The 19,260-nt window shown below is 50.7% G+C and overlaps 2 protein-coding genes across 9 annotated transcripts in view; one reads left to right on the forward strand and one right to left on the reverse strand.

The window, feature by feature from the left end:
- The window catches only part of LOC118400343 (inositol 1,4,5-trisphosphate receptor type 1-like), a 218,401-nt gene that overhangs the window by 109,971 nt on the left and 89,170 nt on the right, over positions 1–19,260 (reverse strand). For 2 of the 4 annotated variants that reach the window (XM_052473596.1, XM_052473595.1), the window contains 2 exons: positions 1,920–2,055; positions 78–265 (listed from right to left, as the gene is read on the reverse strand). In XM_052473596.1, the coding sequence (XP_052329556.1) occupies positions 78–265; positions 1,920–2,055 (324 nt within the window). Of the gene's footprint in view, positions 1–77; positions 266–1,919; positions 2,056–3,245; positions 3,294–19,260 lie in introns of all 4 variants that reach the window. The other 2 variants (XM_052473594.1, XM_052473593.1) reach the window with 2 other exon arrangements.
- LOC127910319 (polycystic kidney disease protein 1-like 3) lies at positions 7,288–10,111 on the forward strand. 5 transcript variants are annotated; one of them, XM_052473597.1, is made up of 5 exons: positions 7,288–7,894; positions 8,345–8,479; positions 9,065–9,154; positions 9,245–9,559; positions 9,650–10,111. In XM_052473597.1, exons 1-5 carry the CDS (start codon positions 7,830–7,832, stop codon positions 9,936–9,938), a joined length of 894 nt encoding a protein of 297 aa, XP_052329557.1. In that variant the 5' UTR covers positions 7,288–7,829; the 3' UTR covers positions 9,939–10,111. The 5 variants fall into 5 exon arrangements, with proteins under 5 accessions (XP_052329557.1, XP_052329560.1, XP_052329559.1 ...); XM_052473600.1 differs by having other exon boundaries at positions 9,245–9,514; positions 9,695–10,111; XM_052473599.1 differs by having other exon boundaries at positions 9,245–9,469.

The raw sequence follows: 19,260 nt of genomic DNA on the forward strand, positions 1-19,260 counted from the left end.
ATTCAGGTATGTATTGGGCTTCAGATTCTCCTGACACACCCACATAATTTTGATTGACAAGTGGCTCTGAGACTCACTTGGATGGTGGTGTTCCCACCCTCCAGCAGGGCGATGGCCAATAGGATGCTTTCCTGGAAGACGCGGTCACTGGTGGTGTTCATGATGAGGTCTATGACGAGGTCGGAGGCTCCCTCCTTGTCCAGGTGACACTGTACCTCTGACAGGCTCATCTCGCCTCGACTCAGGGCCCCCATACCACCGAGACCTGAAGGGAGGGACAGGGGTCAGAGGTGAAGGGTCAGGAGTGTGATTCTCCCTGTTCTCCTGACTCATAGCGATAAGGAGAGGTTTCAAATCTTTATATCTAAAATCTTACTTCCAAACTACTCAATCACATGGAACCTCTGGCCAAATAGGAAAGTGCCATCTTCCAGGCAGTTGCCTACATGTGTATTTCATTGTCGAACCATTACATATTAATTTACAATGTACTTGCATATAGAATTAGAAAGTGAATGCACGTTTGCCACATTTCAAATATATACTTTTATTTGATAAGAAAACATCAAGAGGGGCTTTCCTGTGAGAATGTAAAATAGGGCCTATTCTGCTTATTTCACGCGTTAACACAAGTATTATTGATAACGCCCTTGGCAGCCTTTACCAGCGGCAGGCACGCAGGCAGGCACGCACATACACACACATGTACACACAGTGCTAAGAAGTCCGGACTCTCGTTTCTGCAAAAGGTGCAACCAGGAGGCCGTTTTCACAGGAAGTAGTAGTCTGTCGCCTACCAACAGCCAGAACTGGATCAAACAAGGGAGGGGTGGGTTGACTTGCTATGGTCTGGAGGGTTGCCAGGCAGTGTCTTGGTTCACATGGGAGACATGGTGAACAAGGAACTAGGCTTATTTCTCAACCCATTCCCATAAGAGGCACAGGGGTCTAACAGTACTAGTACTTTGTTTGACATGAACATGGCTGGGCAATTAGATATGCTATAACTGGGTAATATGATGTCACGCTATATCAATAAACAGTACAGCTGACACCATGTTAAATGTGATAACACTACATCTAAATTCACAGCTATATAGAAATACATGACAACACTTCATCTCCATCCTGGTGACTGACTCATAGGCCTATATGTTGACAACACTACATAGAAAACTCAATATTTTGACTTGAAATAGTGAGGTCAGATCATCACGCAGTGCTTATTATGAGGAGATTACAGTGTTGTGCTTGGTGTGCTCACAGTCACGGGGCCGGACAAGACCTAGACCTCTGTCTGTGTGTGTAGATAGGCCTATTTGGTTATATAATAGAGAGATAATGAGAAGACCTGTTTGGGAAACAATATCAATATCCCTATCCACCACCATCCATCACAGACAGACTTTCACCTCTCAAAGTTGCATTATCGCATGATGGTATGTGGGTGTGTGGGAATGTTTATGTGTGTGTGTCCATATCGAGGAGTCTTTTCTTTGGCAGGTGGCAGAAGTCCAGAGTTCAGAATGAGGTCAGAAGAATATGCAACGTTGTCATGTTTGGTTCCTGTGTGCACTAGAAAGAAACTCATGCTTTTTTGACAGTTTAGTTTCACTAATTTTGTTCATCTGTGTCTGGAAAATTACTTCTACAACAGTTTGTGACAACTTACATAAAAAGGTACAAAACAAACAGATTCGATTGTACGCGGGATCAGAATTACCTGAGTTAACCTTTTCATCCAAAACCATGGACAGACAGAGAGAGAGATGGAGAAGAAAACAGACAGAGACAAGAGGAGACAGACAGACACAGAGAAGATGACAGAGAGACAAAGAGAGCAGACAAAACAAAGGAGATGACAGATCAATAAATACTATATATAGATACCATACCAAGCGACAGAGAGGTGCTCTCACCTGATTGGCTCTTGCCGGGTCCTACTGGAACCAGGGTTGCGTTGCTGAAGGCCGTCAGGCTGTCCCTCCGCCCAGCACTCCTACTATGGAAGTTACCATAGTAACGGTTGACCAGAATCTGCCTCAGCGCCTCACCCTTCAGAGAGAGGGAAATGGTGGTGTATTAGTGTGATGATGTAAGAGACTTGAGAGGGAGTCTATCATACAGTGTACATTATGTGCACCATATATCCATCATCATGTCAATGAGGCCCACTTGAACTGATTAAAGGAGTTTGAAGAGAGAAGACTGCCAGGGCCAATCCAAATAAACATTGTGTGCATGAACTGCACTTAAGTAGTATAGTTTCGCAAAGATGAAGACTAGAGTTGAGTTCCGATGCCTAGTTTGGTTTGGTTGGCATAGGGTTCTGAAAACACCAGGGTTATGGGTTTGATACCTCCATGGGCCACCTATGTTTCTGTGGATAAAGCATCTGTTAAATGTCTATAGTGTTATTACTCTCCCGACATTCTCATTCACGTGTTGAATAAACAACCAATAACACAGGTAAAGATCAGTCATCAAGCTTGTTATATCTCTATCCCTGGTAGAAGTATGACGGGAATTTGGGTCCTAGCTGTTTTCAGACAGGCCAGCATGGGGGCCATCCCTCCCACACCATCGGCATGACTAATCCAGAAACCTGTCGGCATCAGCACCATAGACAATAGAACCTTATCTGTCACTGGCAGGAGGCAGCCGAATGGGCATTGTGTGAAATGAGCTACACAATCACACGTTGAGAGCCAATCATCCAATCACATTCCACAAACATGAGCTCACATCCTTCACCTCCACTCCTAGGTTCCTTGGAGACATGTGTGTGGAGGTGGGAAGGTAACATATGTTGTTTAGGTTCGTTCGCCTGTGCTAGGTAGCATTACCCAGTCAGTATTGTAGACTGTTAAGAAAGTCACTGAAATACAAGCTTATCTATTCGACACATTAAGTCAACCATGATTATACTGTATGATGTGCACCAAGTCAGCTAACCACAACTGTAGGGAAAGGGCTGCAGTGGGGTTAGTACAATCTGTAGAGTTCAGTGACAGGTTGAGGGTTCAGGCTAGGGTGAAAGCCTAACAATCTCAGGGGTCAGTAGAATGAGTGTTGGGGTTTCTGTTAGGGTTCGGTTCAGAATTACCTATCCTCCTCTGAAACTATGTTTAGGCTTAGTGAAGGTTATGTTCATGTTAGGGTCCTCCAGTTGTTTAGGTTTTAGTTGGGGTTCAGGATTTATGGTTTATGGTTGTGTTCATGTTACGGTCAGGGTTAGTACCTACCCTCCTCTGGTCATCCAGTATTTTCTGTGGCTGGTTGAGATCCAGCTGCTGGTGGAGTGAGGTGGGTTAGTACAGCCCAGCGGGCCAACAGAAACAAACGCAGGGTTAATCCTCATGCAGCATTTGTATGGCCAACATACAGAGACACATAGTTAATAACTTATTAATGATTTTATTCATTATGGACGTTAAGGTGTAGGGTTGTGCTGTGCCATGCCATGCCATTAACAGTGGGTTAGAGCAGGGTGGTGTGAAAGTTAGTGAGGGGTCAAAGAAAAGGGAGGGGTCAGCAGCAGTGAGGATGACTATTAATCAGGAAGTGAAAAGTGAAGGAGAAAATCAACAGTTCACTATACTTAACAACTTACCAAATTTCAATCTGCAAATTAGGCCATAGTACTCCTGTCCAATATAGATATGCACAAATAAAAGTGATCTATGGTTCTCATCGCTCTTAAATGGACCCTTTCCCTTTTGGAGAGATGAGCAAACAAACACTGGGCTACAATTGAGGTTTTGCTTTGATAGGATCCCAGGTCACTTCTGCTATGTGCTACACATAGGGTTGGAAAGAGTTGGAAACTTTCTCGTAAATTTCCAGAAATTTTCCATGGGAAGTTAAGACCTAGAATTGGGGGAATTTTGATTAAATTCATCAAAATGTTAGCTTATAACAGTGAACCTTTTTTGTGGGATACACAAGGCAATTCTAGGTCTTGTGGCATATTTTGGTTAAACTATCCACAATTCAATGGAATTGCAACCCTCTGCATGCACAGTGCACTCTTACATGACATGTACAGCGGATTCTCAAGATCTTGCACACTAATGAGATCCTATTGAGCCCATACTACTACACTGTCTGAGCCAAGGACTACATGCTTTCTGGTAAGTTTTGATTACAATACTGGGTGGGGTGAAAATATTTTAAATGACATACATGATTTTTTGTTAACTAATAAATAGTAGCCTATAGCAAAGTGTGTTTAAATCATTTCTACCTTGAAAACTATTTCTGCAAGTTAGTTATTGCTACCATGTGGGTTTTAGCTTGCTTGAGCCTGCTAACTGAGTAGTGTTAATTCACCTGTTTCCATACATGTTTCATCTAAAAAATGTATCTTACAAAAGAGTTATCTTACAAAGGAACTGCTTAACTATTTATCTGTACATGCAATTGTATTTGGGTTTTTTTCTCATTTTTTTCCTAATCTTTACAGGAAAATGCCACGGGCACTATCTGATGTGTGGAGACATTTCACTGTAGCTAATGTAAAAGGAGAAGCAGTGTACATTTGAAAATACTGTGCCAAATCATATGTGAAGAATGCAACAAAGACGCAGAATCATCTGGCCAAGTGCATAAAGTTCCCTCACCGCCCACAACAAGCAACCTCTGACAAAGTCCCTCTACTTCTTTTCGAGGTGAAAATGATGAATCACACACCATATCGATAGCAACAGCTTATGGTCCTCCTGGAATAAGAGTTTTTTTTGACTCAATGGAGGAACGTAGTCAGAGAAATGCACCCAGCATACACCCCTTCAACCAGACATCCTTTATCTACTCATTTGCTGGATGCAGAGTTCAACAGAGTTCAAGTGAAGGTCAAGCAAATCATAGAGAAAGCAGACTGTATTACAATCATCTCTGAAGGGTGGTTGAATGTTCGTGGGCAATAATTAACTACATCATCTCCACCCCTCAACCAGTATTCTACAAGGTACAACAGACGCACCGGTCTCTACATTGCAGATGAGATGAAGGCAGTCATCAATGACCTTGGACCACAGAAGGTACTTGCACTGGTGACAGACAATGCTGCGAACATGAAGGCTGCTTCGTCTCAAGTGGAGGAGTCCTACCCTCACATCACACCCATTGACTGTGCTGCTCATGCATTGAATCTGCTCCTCAAGGACATCATGGCACTGAAAACAATAGACACACTACAAAAGAGCCAAGGAAATGGTTAGGTATGTGACGGGTCATCAAGTAGCAGCTCTTGGCAGTCTGGCGAAGTACACTTCCAAGCAAGGGCTTTGGGATGGAGATGCAATGTGGCAGTCATGCCAAATATCTCATCAGCCACCTGGTGGAAGGGACTTTGTGGATCTGAGGCTCTTTCCCCTGTTGCCTCCATCATCCTCCAAATCCCACCAACATCAGCCGCCTCAGAGTGCAACTGGTCCTTGTTTGGGAACACACACACCAAAGCATGCAACAGGCTGACCAATACAAGTGTTAAGAAATTGGTGGCCATCCGGGCAAATTTGAGGCTTTTTGAGCCTGACAACGAGCCTTCCTCAACAAGGTTAGAAAGTAACAGTGACAATGAGTCCTCAGAATCTGATGTTCAAGACGTGGACATTGAGGAGGTCCAGGAAGAAGACATGGATGCCTGAGTGGAAGACAACCAAAGCTTTAGTTTCTAGACTATAATTTTACAGATGTATTTTGAGAAAGGTTTTTGGGATCATTGGGGATCATTCAATATTCCCTTTCTTTTGTTGTTCAGTGAAATCATCCCATGTGAAGAGTCAACTCATTTAATTAAAGTTCAATTCGTAACTACATCGTTTTGTTTTCTTCTATTGGAAGGATTGAATAATTTGCAATTATGTCTACTCATGATAAGGTAAATGGTGTATGTTTCTGTCTCCATATGACATGGTAAATATATCCAATGCAACAAACATCTAGATTTAATTGGCATTAATATTAATTTGCATTATTTCCGTTAATTCCCAAGGAAAGATTCCACCTCTGAATATTCCCCAAAATGTGCAACCCTAGCTACACATGAATCATCCAAATACAGTATCTACATTTGTAATTCCTGGTAGCTAGCTACAACTGCTTGGAGTAGGACCAGGCTCCCATGAAATCATGTTCATTACATAAGAAACACTAGAAGGGGAGTGGAGGGAGGTGTGGATGGGGGAGGGAGAGAGGGGGTTAACATAATGTTGCTCAGGAGGGAACCAGGACACTGAACTAGTGACACACAGGAGCTTAGAGAGCCCATATGTCACCAAAACAAAACAGAGAGAGAATAAAACAACAAAACACAACACTGGGGCACTGCCAGCACAACCATGGGTCCCCCTGAAACATAATCAGACAGCTCTGCCAGCACAACCATGGGTCCCCCTGAAACATAATCAGACAGCTCTGCCAGCACAACCATGGGTCCCCCTGAAACATAATCAGACAGCTCTGCCAGCACAACCATGGGTCCCCCTGAAACATAATCAGACAGCTCTGCCAGCACAACCATGGGTCTCCCTGAAACATAATCAGACAGCTCAGCCAGCACAACCATGGGTCCCCCTGAAACATAATCAGACAGCTCTGCCAGCACAACCATGGGTCCCCCTGAAACATAATCAGACAGCTCTGCCAGCACAACCATGGGTCCCCCTGAAACATAATCAGACAGCTCTGCCAGCACAACCATGGGTCCCCCTGAAACATAATCAGACAGCTCAGCCAGCACAAACATGGGTCCCCCTGAAACATAATCAGACAGCTCTGCCAGCACAACCATGGGTCCCCCTGAAACATAATCAGACAGCTCAGCCAGCACAAACATGGGTCCCCCTGAAACATAATCAGACAGCTCTGCCAGCACAACCATGGGTCCCCCTGAAACATAATCAGACAGCTCTGCCAGCACAACCATGGGTCCCCCTGAAACATAATCAGACAGCTCTGCCAGCACAACCATGGGTCCCCCTGAAACATAATCAGACAGCTCTGCCAGCACAACCATGGGTCCCCCTGAAACATAATCAGACAGCTCTGCCAGCACAACCATGGGTCCCCCTGAAACATAATCAGACAACTCTGCCAGCACAACCATGGGTCCCCCTGAAACATAATCAGACAGCTCTGCCAGCACAACCATGGGTCCCCCTGAAACATAATCAGACAGCTCAGCCAGCACAACCATGGGTCCCCCTGAAACAAGGTCAGACAGCTCTGCCAGCACAACCATGGGTCCCCCTGAAACAAGGTCAGACAGCTCTGCCAGCACAACCATGGGTCCCCCTGAAACATAATCAGACAGCTCTGCCAGCACAACCATGGGTCCCCCTGAAACATAATCAGACAGCTCAGCCAGCACAACCATGGGTCCCCCTGAAACATAATCAGACAGCTCTGCCAGCACAACCATGGGTCCCCCTGAAACATAATCAGACAGCTCTGCCAGCACAACCATGGGTCCCCCTGAAACATAATCAGACAGCTCTGCCAGCACAACCATGGGTCTCCATGAAACATAATCAGACAGCTCAGCCAGCACAACCATGGGTCCCCCTGAAACATAATCAGACAGCTCTGCCAGCACAACCATGGGTCCCCCTGAAACATAATCAGACAGCTCTGCCAGCACAACCATGGGTCCCCCTGAAACATAATCAGACAGCTCTGCCAGCACAACCATGGGTCTCCATGAAACATAATCAGACAGCTCAGCCAGCACAACCATGGGTCCCCCTGAAACAAGGTCAGACAGCTCAGCCAGCACAACCATGGGTCTCCCTGAAACATAATCAGACAGCTCTGCCAGCACAACCATGGGTCCCCCTGAAACAAGGTCAGACAGCTCTGCCAGCACAACCATGGGTCCCCCTGAAACAAGGTCAGACAGCTCTGCCAGCACAACCATGGGTCCCCTTGAAACAAGGTTAGACAGCTCTGCCAGCACAACCATGGGTCTCCCTGAAACAAGGTCAGACAGCTCTGCCAGCACAACCATGGGTCCCCCTGAAACATAATCAGACAGCTCTGCCAGCACAACCATGAGTCTCCCTGAAACATAATCAGACAGCTCTGCCAGCACAACCATGGGTCTCCATGAAACATAATCAGACAGCTCTGCCAGCACAACCATGGGTCCCCCTGAGACAAGGTCAGACAGCTCTGCCAGCACAACCATGGGTCTCCATGAAACATAATCAGACAGCTCTGCCAGCACAACCATGGGTCCCCCTGAGACAAGGTCAGACAGCTCTGCCAGCACAACCATGGGTCCCCCTGAAACATAATCAGACAGCTCTGCCAGCACAACCATGGGTCCCCCTGAAACAAGGTCAGACAGCTCTGCCAGCACAACCATGGGTCCCCCTGAAACAAGGTCAGACAGCTCTGCCAGCACAACCATGGGTCCCCCTGAAACAAGGTCAGACAGCTCTGCCAGCACAACCATGGGTCCCCCTGAAACAAGGTCACACAGCTCTGCCAGCACAACCACGGGTCTCCCTGAAACAAGGTCAGACAGCTCTGCCAGCACAACCATGGGTCCCCCTGAAACAAGGTCAGACAGCTCTGCCAGCACAACCATGGGTCCCCCTGAAACAAGGTCAGACAGCTCTGCCAGCACAACCATGGGTCCCCCTGAAACAAGGTCAGACAGCTCTGCCAGCACAACCATGGGTCCCCCTGAAACATAATCAGACAGCTCTGCCAGCACAACCATGGGTCCCCCTGAAACATAATCAGACAGCTCTGCCAGCACAACCATGGGTCTCCCTGAAACATAATCAGACAGCTCTGCCAGCACAACCATGGGTCCCCCTGAGACAAGGTCAGACAGCTCTGCCAGCACAACCATGGGTCTCCCTGAAACATAATCAGACAGCTCTGCCAGCACAACCATGGGTCCCCCTGAGACAAGGTCAGACAGCTCTGCCAGCACAACCATGGGTCTCCCTGAAACAAGGTCAGACAGCTCTGCCAGCACAACCATGGGTCCCCCTGAAACATAATCAGACAGCTCTGCCAGCACAACCATGGGTCCCCCTGAAACAAGGTCAGACAGCTCTGCCAGCACAACCATGGGTCCCCCTGAAACAAGGTCAGACAGCTCTGCCAGCACAACCATGGGTCCCCCTGAAACAAGGTCAGACAGCTCTGCAAGCACAACCATGGGTCCCCCTGAAACAAGGTCAGACAGCTCAGCCAGCACAACCATGGGTCCCCCTGAAACAAGGTCAGACAGCTCTGCCAGCACAACCATGGGTCCCCCTGAAACAAGGTCAGACAGCTCTGCCAGCACAACCATGGGTCCCCCTGAAACAAGGTCAGACAGCTCTGCCAGCACAACCATGGGTCCCCCTGAAACAAGGTCAGACAGCTCTGCCAGCACAACCATGGGTCCCCCTGAAACAAGGTCAGACAGCTCTGCCAGCACAACCATGGGTCCCCCTGAAACAAGGTCAGACAGCTCTGCCAGCACAACCACGGGTCTCCCTGAAACAAGGTCAGACAGCTCTGCCAGCACAACCATGGGTCCCCCTGAAACAAGGTCAGACAGCTCTGCCAGCACAACCATGGGTCCCCCTGAAACAAGGTCACACAGCTCTGCCAGCACAACCACGGGTCTCCCTGAAACAAGGTCAGACAGCTCTGCCAGCACAACCATGGGTCCCCCTGAAACAAGGTCAGACAGCTCTGCCAGCACAACCATGGGTCCCCCTGAAACAAGGTCAGACAGCTCTGCCAGCACAACCATGGGTCCCCCTGAAACAAGGTCAGACAGCTCTGCCAGCACAACCATGGGTCCCCCTGAAACAAGGTCAGACAGCTCTGCCAGCACAACCATGGGTCCCCCTGAAACAGCTCTGCCAGCACAACCATGGGTCCCCCTGAAACAGCTCTGCCAGCACAACCATGGGTCCCCCTGAAACAGCTCTGCCAGCAGAACCATGGGTCCCCCTGAAACAGCTCTGCCAGCACAACCATGGGTCCCCCTGAAACAGCTCTGCCAGCACAACCATGGGTCCCCCTGAAACAGCTCTGCCAGCACAACCATGGGTCCCCCTGAGACAGCTCTGCCAGCACAACCATGGGTCCCCCTGAAACAAGGTCAGACAGCTCTGCCAGCACAACCATGGGTCTCCCTGAAACAAGGTCAGACAGCTCTGCCAGCACAACCATGGGTCCCCCTGAGACAGCTCTGCCAGCACAACCATGAGTCTCCCTGAAGCAAGGTCAGACAGCTCTGCCAGCACAACCATGGGTCCCCCTGAAACAAGGTCAGACAGCTCTGCCAGCACAACCATGGATCCCCCTGAAACAAGGTCAGACAGCTCTGCCAGCACAACCATGGGTCCCCCTGAAACATAATCAGACAGCTCTGCCAGCACAACCATGGGTCCCCCTGAAACATAATCAGACAGCTCTGCCAGCACAACCATGGGTCTCCCTGAAACAAGGTCAGACAGCTCTGCCAGCACAACCATGGGTCCCACTGAAACAAGGTCAGACAGCTCTGCCAGCACAACCATGGGTCCCCCTGAAACATAATCAGACAGCTCTGCCAGCACAACCATGGGTCCCCCTGAAACATAATCAGACAGCTCTGCCAGCACAACCATGGGTCTCCCTGAAACAAGGTCAGACAGCTCTGCCAGCACAACCATGGGTCCCACTGAAACAAGGTCAGACAGCTCTGCCAGCACAACCATGGGTCCCCCTGAGACAGCTCTGCCAGCACAACCATGGGTCTCCCTGAAACAAGGTCAGACAGCTCTGCCAGCACAACCATGGGTCCCCCTGAGACAGCTCTGCCAGCACAACCATGGGTCCCACTGAAACAAGGTCAGACAGGACAACACAGGGGCTCTGCCATAACCAGAGGGCTGTAGGTGTGTGGAGGGGTTGTTCTATCCTTGGGGGTAATGAAAATCCCCTAAAGTCCCCACAAGGATAGTAAATCAAGAATAATTATCCCTCGTGGGGACATTTCTCACATCCCCATGAGGACAAAGGCTATTTTAAGCATAGGGGTTAGGTTTATGGTTACAATTTGGGTTAGGGTTTATGTTAGTGTGTCCCAGTAGAGAAGCAGAGGCAGGGTTGTCCTACTGCAGCTCAGTCAGAAGTGGCTACACCATCCTCCCCCACTGTGACCACATCAAAGCCAGACAGCCACCGTCACGCAGATCTGCTCCCTCTCCACACCGCCCACGGGCCGACCACAGTGACCGCACAGCAACTCTTCATGCTCACCACATCCTCTTCAAAAACCGTTCCACCGAGTTGGAATCTCCCCACGGCAAGCCCCTGCTGTCGGTCTCTGAAATCTCCAGCTTCCCCATTAGAGGAAACACACACATACAGTTTTACGTGTATACACACACGCGTGCAAGCTTATGTACGGGGGGGAGGGGGGGGCGCGTGTGTGTGCACGTCCATGTGTTTGTGCTTTAGCAGGCGGAGGGAGACGGAGTCATGTTTAGTTTCGTTGTGACCGAAATGGATCCTGGGGTTTACCGCTTGGCTGCTCACTGTGTCCAAACACCATAAAGACATCAAGGGAACCTAATTAAAATAGTATGTTGCTCTCTGTCATTTTCACTGCAACTGACCTGCTTTTATCAAACATGTACCACCCAAGATCTAGAGCCAAGGTGAGTTCCAGCCTAGTGAGTGTCAAATTTTGGTAACAATTGGCTGGTCTGGAACTACCTTCGTACTTGGTTAACCATGGGGACCTATTTAGTAGGGTAAAATAATAATTCAGAACGTGGCAGATGGATATGTACTGTATAGAGCTGATACAATTCCCTATTCTACATGAGTATCAGATCTGCTGTACACCATTTGTATCGGACTGCTCTGTTATGTTAGACTCTTCTAAACAGAGCCTAGGTCTCTCTAACTGATTTGCCTTCCTCTTTAAATCCTGGGCCCAGGTGTTAAGGGAAGACTGTAAAACCTGGCAATCTGCAGTGGAGCCAACTCCACTACCTTACATAACAAGCTGAGTGAGGCAACACAGGCCCCAGCTCAGGCGGAGGACGATGTGAATGTGTGTGTACTCTGCAGTCACGGCCTCATCTATCAGTTACCAAGCTAAGGTTGGTCCATACGGTACATTATGAAATACCTCATTCAACCGTCAATCACTGAAGTTTTACACGCGTGGTTTCCTATCCTGGTTCTGGGGAACCCAGTCAACCCACAGGGTTCTAGCCTAATACTGACAAACATTTGTCTTCACCTAACCAACTTTAATCAATATTGAAGCCCTTGATGTGTTGAATCGAGATACAGGTAACTGCCAAAATAAAGGAAATCCTAACATAAAGTGTCTTAATAGGGCGTTGGGCACCATGAGACGCCAGCACAGCTTCAATGCACCTTGGCATAGATTCTACAAGTGTCTGGAACTCTATTGGAGGGATGCGACACCATTCTTCCACAAGAAATCCCATAATTTGGTGGTTTCTTGATGGTGGTAGAAAACACTGTCTCAGGCACCGCTCCAGAATCTCCCATTAGCATTCAATTGGGTTGAGATCTGGTAACAGACACACAGACACCCTTTTAACCATCTTTCAAATTCACTGAGATCTCTTCTTCTAGCCATGGTAGCCAAAATGATGGGCAACTGGGCATCTTTAGACATGACAATAAGCATGATAGGATGGTAATTGCTCAGGTACTCAGGAAACACACCTGTGTGAAAGCACCTGCTTCAATATACTTTTATCCCTCATTTACTCAAGCGTTCTCATTATTTTGGCAGTTTTCTGTAGTTAGTGCAAAACTGATCACCCCTGTTAGTTGGAACAGAATTGAGGAGGGTACGCCCTGTATGCCCTATAGCCCCCAACCCTGTACCCCCTATATCCCCCGACCCTGTACCCCCTATATCCCCCGACCCTGTACCTCCTATAGCCCCGACCCTGTACCTCCTATATCCCCCGACCCTGTACCCCCTATAGCCCCGACCCTGTACCCCCTGACCCTGTACCCCCTATATCCCCCGACCCTGTACCCCCTATATCCCCCAACCCTGTACCCCCTATAGCCCCAACCCTGTACCCCCTATAGCCCCAACCCTGTACCCCCTATATCCCCCGACCCTGTACCTCCTATAGCCCCGACCCTGTACCCCCTATAGCCCCGACCCTGTACCCCCTATATCCCCCGACCCTGTACCTCCTATAGCCCCGACCATGTACCCCCTATATCCCCCGACCCTGTACCTCCTATAGCCCCGACCCTGTACCTCCTATAGCCCCGACCCTGTACCTCCTATAGCCCCAACCCTGTACCTCCTATAGCCCCAACCCTGTACCCCCTATAGCCCGACCCTGTACCCCCTATATCCCCCGACCCTGTACCTCCTATATCCCCCGACCCTGTACCCCCTATATCCCCCGACCCTGTACCTGTACCCCGTGATATGTACCTGTTCAGGGAAGTCAGGAACCAATACACGCAGTCAGTCAGGAAAGCTAAGGCCAGCTTCTTCAGGCAGAAGTTTGCATCCTGTAGCTCCAACTCCAAAAAGTTCTGGGACACTGTGAAGTCCATGGAGAACAAGAGCACCTCCTCCCAGCTGCCCACTGCACTGAGGCTAGGAAACACGGTCTCCACCGATAAATCCATGATTATCGAAAACTTCAATAAGCACTTCTCAACGGCTGGCCATGCCTTCCGCCTGGCTACTCCAACCTCGGCCAACAGCTCCGCCCCCGTAGTTCCTCACCCAAGCCTCTCCAGGTTCTCCTTTACCCAAATCCAGATAGCAGATGTTCTGAAAGAGCTGCAAAACCTGGACCCGTACAAATCAGCTGGGCTTGACAATCTGGACCCGCTATTTCTGAAACTATCTGCCGCCATTGTCGCAACCCCTATTACCAGCCTGTTCAACCTCTCTTTCATATCGTCTGAGATCCCCAAGGATTGGAAAGCTGCCGCAGTCATCCCCCTCTTCAAAGGGGGAGACACCCTGGACCCAAACTGCTATAGACCTATATCCATCCTGCCCTGCCTATCTACGGTCTTCGAAAGCCAAGTCAACAAACAGGTCACTGACCATCTCGAATCCCACCGTACCTTCTCCGCTGTGCAATCTGGTTTCCGAGCCGGTCACGGGTGCACCTCAGCCACACTCAAGGTACTAAATGATATCATAACCGCCATCGATAAAAGACAGTACTGTGCAGCCGTCTTCATCGACCTCGCCAAGGCTTTCGACTCTGTCAATCACCAAATTCTTATCGGCAGACTCAACAGCCTCGGTTTTTCGGATGACTGCCTTGCCTGGTTCTCCAATTACTTTGCAGACAGAGTTCAGTGTGTCAAATCAGAGGGCATGCTGTCCGGTCCTCTGGCAGTCTCTATGGGGGTGCCACAGGGTTCAATTCTCGGGCCGACTCTTTTCTCTGTATATATCAATGATGTTGCTCTTGCTGCGGGCGATTCCCTGATCCACCTCTACGCAGACGACACCATTCTATATACTTTCGGCCCGTCATTGGACACTGTGCTATCCAACCTCCAAACGAGCTTCAATGCCATACAGCACTCCTTCCGTGGCCTCCAACTGCTCTTAAACGCGAGTAAAACCAAATGCATGCTTTTCAACCGATCGCTGCCTGCACCCGCATGCCCGACTAGCATCACCACCCTGGATGGTTCCAACCTTGAATATGTGGACATCTATAAGTACCTAGGTGTCTGGCTAGACTGCAAACTCTCCTTCCAGACTCACATCAAACATCTCCAATCAAAAATCAAATCCAGAGTCGGCTTTCTATTCCGCAACAAAGCCTCCTTCACTCACGCTGCCAAGCTTACCCTAGTAAAACTGACTATCCTACCGATCCTCGACTTCGGCGATGTCATCTACAAAATTGCTTCCAACACTCTACTCAGCAAACTGGATGCAGTCTATCACAGTGCCATCCGTTTTGTCACTAAAGCACCTTATACCACCCACCACTGCGACTTGTATGCTCTAGTCGGCTGGCCCTCACTACATATTCGTCGCCAGACCCACTGGCTCCAGGTCATCTACAAGTCCATGCTAGGTAAAGCTCCGCCTTATCTCAGTTCACTGGTCACGATAGCAACACCCATCCGTAGCACGCGCTCCAGCAGGTGTATCTCACTGATCATCCCTAAAGCCAACACCTCATTTGGCCGCCTTTCGTTCCAGTACTCTGCTGCCTGTGACTGGAACGAATTGCAAAAATCGCTGAAGTTGGAGACTTTTATCTCCCTCTCCAACTTCAAACATCAGCTATCCGAGCAGCTAACCGATCGCTGCAGCTGTACATAGTCTATAGGTAAATAGCTCACCCCTTTTCACCTACCTCATTCCCATACTGTTTTTATACTGTTTTTATTTATTTACTTTTCTGCTCTTTTGCACACCAATATCTCTACCTGTACATGCCCATCTGATCATTTATCACTCCAGTGTTAATCTGCAAAATTGTATTATTCGCCTACCTCCTCATGCCTTTTGCACACATTGTATATAGACTGCCCATTTTTTTCTACTGTGTTATTGACTTGCTAATTGTTTACTCCATGTGTAACTCTGTGTTGTCTGTTCACACTGCTATGCTTTATCTTGGCCAGGTCGCAGTTGCAAATGAGAACTTGTTCTCAACTAGCCTACCTGGTTAAATAAAGGTGAAATAAAAAAAATAAAATAAAAAACCTCCTATATCCCCCGACCCTGTACCCCCTATATCCCCCGACCCTGTACCTCCTATATCCCCGACCCTGTACCTCCTATATCCCCCGACCCTGTACCTCCTATAGCCCCGACCCTGTACCTCCTATAGCCCCCGACCCTGTACCTCCTATAGCCCCCGACCCTGTACATCCTATAGCCCCCGACCCTGTACCTACTATATCCGCAGAACCTGTACCTCCTATAGCCCCGACCCTGTACCTCCTATATCCCCCGACCCTGTACCCCCTATATCCCCCGACCCTGTACCTCCTATATCCCCCGACCCTGTACCCCCTATATCCCCCGACCCTGTACCCCTATATCCCCCGACCCTGTACCTCCTATAGCACCGACCCTGTACCCCCTATAGCCCCGACCCTGTACCCCTATATCCCCCGACCCTGTACCTCCTATAGCCCCGACCCTGTACTTCCTATATCCCCCGACCCTGTACCTCCTATAGCCCCGACCCTGTACCCCCTATATCCCCCGACCCTGTACCTCCTATAGCCCCGACCCTGTACCCCCTATATCCCCCCCTGACCTCCTATAGCCCCGACCCTGTACCCCCTATATCCCCCGACCCTGTACCCCCTATATCCCCCCCTATATCCCCGACCCTGTACCTCCTATAGCCCCGACCCTGTACCCCCTATATCCCCGACCCTGTACCCCTATATCCCCCGACCCTGTACCCCCTATAGCCCCGACCCTGTACCCCCTATAGCCCCGACCCTGTACCCCCTATAGCCCCGACCCTGTACCCCTATATCCCCGACCCTGTACCTCCTATAGCACCGACCCTGTACCACCTATAGCCCCGACCCTGTACCCCTATATCCCCGACCCTGTACCTCCTATAGCCCCGACCCTGTACCCCCTATATCCCCCGACCCTGTACCTCCTATAGCCCCGACCCTGTACCCCCTATATCCCCCGACCCTGTACCTCCTATAGCCCCGACCCTGTACCCCCTATATCCCCGACCCTGTACCTCCTATAGCCCCGACCCTGTACCTCCTATAGCCCCGACCCTGTACCTCCTATAGCCCCGACCCTGTACCTCCTATAGCCCCGACCCTGTACCTCCTATAGCCCCGACCCTGTACCTCCTATATCCCCCGACCCTGTACCTCCTATAGCCCCGACCCTGTACCCCCTATATCCCCCAACCCTGTACCCCCTATAGCCCCGACCCTGTACCTCCTATATCCCCCGACCCTGTACCTCCTATAGCCTCGACCCTGTACCTCCTATATCCCCCGACCCTGTACCTCCTATAGCCCCCGACCCTGTACCTCCTATAGCCCCCGACCCTGTACCTCCTATATCCCCCAACCCTGTACCCCCTATAGTCCCGACCCTGTACTTCCTATATCCCCCGACCCTGTACCCCCTATAGTCCCGACCCTGTACTTCCTATATCCCCCGACCCTGTACCCCCTATAGCCCCTACCCTGTACCTCCTATATCCCCCGACCCTGTACCCCCTATAGCCCCGACCCTGTACCTCCTATATCCCCCGACCACGTACCCCCTATTTCGCCCGACCCTGTACCTCCTATAGCCCCGACCCTGTACCCCCTATATCCCCCGACCCTGTACCTCCTATAGCCCCGACCCTGTACCCCCTATATCCTCCGACCCTGTACCTCCTATAGCCCCGACCCTGTACCTGCTATAGCTCCGACCCTGTACCTCCTATAGCCCCGACCCTGTACCTCCTATATCCCCCGACCCTGTACCTCCTATAGCCCCGACCCTGTACCCCCTATAGCCCCGACCCTGTACCCCCTATATCCCCCGACCCTGTACCCCCTATATCCCCCGACCCTGGACCTCCTATAGCCGCCATCCTGTACCCCCTATATCCCCCGACCCTGTACCTCCTATATCCCCCGACCCTGTACCTCCTATAGCCCCGATAGCCCCGACCCTGTACCTCCTATATCCCCCGACCCTGTACCCCTATAGCCCCGACCCTGTACCTCCTATATCCCCGACCCAGTACCCCCTATATCCCCCGACCCTGTACCTCCTATATCCCCCGACCCTGTACCTCCTATAGCCCCGACCCTGTACCCCCTATAGCCCCGACCCTGTACCCCCTATATCCCCCGACCCTGTACCTCCTATAGCCCCGACCCTGTACCCCTATATCCCCCGACCCTGTACCTCCTATAGCCCCGACCCTGTACCCCTATATCCCCGACCCTGTACCCCCTATATCCCCGACCCTGTACCCCCTATATCCCCCGACCCTGTACCTCCTATAGCCCCGACCCTGTACCCCCTATAGCCCCGACCCTGTACCCCCTATAGCCCCGACCCTGTACCCCCTATACCCCGACCCTGTACCTCCTATAGCCCCGACCCTGTACCCCCTATAGCCCCGACCCTGTACCCCTATAGCCCCGACCCTGTACCCCCTATACCCCGACCCTGTACCTCCTATAGCACCGACCCTGTACCCCCTATAGCCCCGACCCTGTACCCCCTATATCCCCCGACCCTGGACCTCCTATAGCCCCGACCCTGTACCCCTATATCCCCCGACCCTGTACCTCCTATAGCCCCGACCCTGTACCCCCTATATCCCCCGACCCTGTACCTCCTATAGCCCCGACCCTGTACCCCTATATCCCCCGACCCTGTACCTCCTATAGCCCCGACCCTGTACCTCCTATAGTCCCGACCCTGTACCTCCTATAGCCCCGACCCTGTACCCCCTATAGCCCCGACCCTGTACCCCCTATAGCCCCGACCCTGTACCCCCTATATCCCCCGACCCTGTACCTCCTATAGCCCCGACCCTGTACCCCTATATCCCCCGACCCTGTACCTCCTATAGCCCCGACCCTGTACCCCCTATATCCCCCGACCCTGTACCCCCTATATCCCCCGACCCTGTACCCCTATATCCCCCGACCCTGTACCTCCTATAGCCCCGACCCTGTACCCCCTATAGCCCCGACCCTGTACCCCTATAGCCCCGACCCTGTACCCCTATACCCCCCGACCCTGTACCTCCTATAGCACCGACCCTGTACCCCTATAGCCCCGACCCTGTACCCCCTATATCCCCCGACCCTGTACCTCCTATATCCCCCGACCCTGTACCTCCTATATCCCCCGACCCTGTACCTCCTATAGCCCCCGACCCTGTACCTCCTATATCCCTCGACCCTGTACCTCCTATATCCCCCGACCCTGTACCTCCTATATCCCCCGACCCTGTACCTCCTATAGCCCCCGACCCTGTACCTCCTATAGCCCCCGACCCTGTACCTCCTATATCCCCCGACCCTGTACCTCCTATATCCCCCGACCCTGTACCCCCTATAGCTTATTACTTCTGAAGGTCACACATCAGTGGAGGGGAGAGAGGTAGAGAGAGAGAGATGCAGGCTGGGTTCCATGGAGAGAGAGGCAGGGAGAGAGATGCAGGATGGGTTCCAGGGAGAGGGAGAGAGCGGCAGGGAGAGGTATCGAGAGAGATGCAGGCTGGGTTCCAGGGAGAG

The sequence above is a fragment of the Oncorhynchus keta genome, chromosome 21, assembly GCF_023373465.1.
Source record: "Oncorhynchus keta strain PuntledgeMale-10-30-2019 chromosome 21, Oket_V2, whole genome shotgun sequence".
In the NCBI taxonomy this organism is placed as follows: Eukaryota; Metazoa; Chordata; class Actinopteri; order Salmoniformes; family Salmonidae; genus Oncorhynchus; species Oncorhynchus keta.

Coding starts and splice junctions, on each gene's coding strand:
- LOC127910319 (XM_052473597.1), top strand. CDS start 7,830: ATGGGTCCCCCTGAAACAAGGTCAGACAGCTCTGCCAGCACAACCATG. Junction 7,895..8,344: donor ATGGGTCCCCCTGAAACAAG/GTCAGACAGCTC, acceptor CCCTGAAACAAG/GTCAGACAGCTCTGCCAGCA. Junction 9,155..9,244: donor ATGGGTCCCCCTGAAACAAG/GTCAGACAGCTC, acceptor CCCTGAAACAAG/GTCAGACAGCTCTGCCAGCA.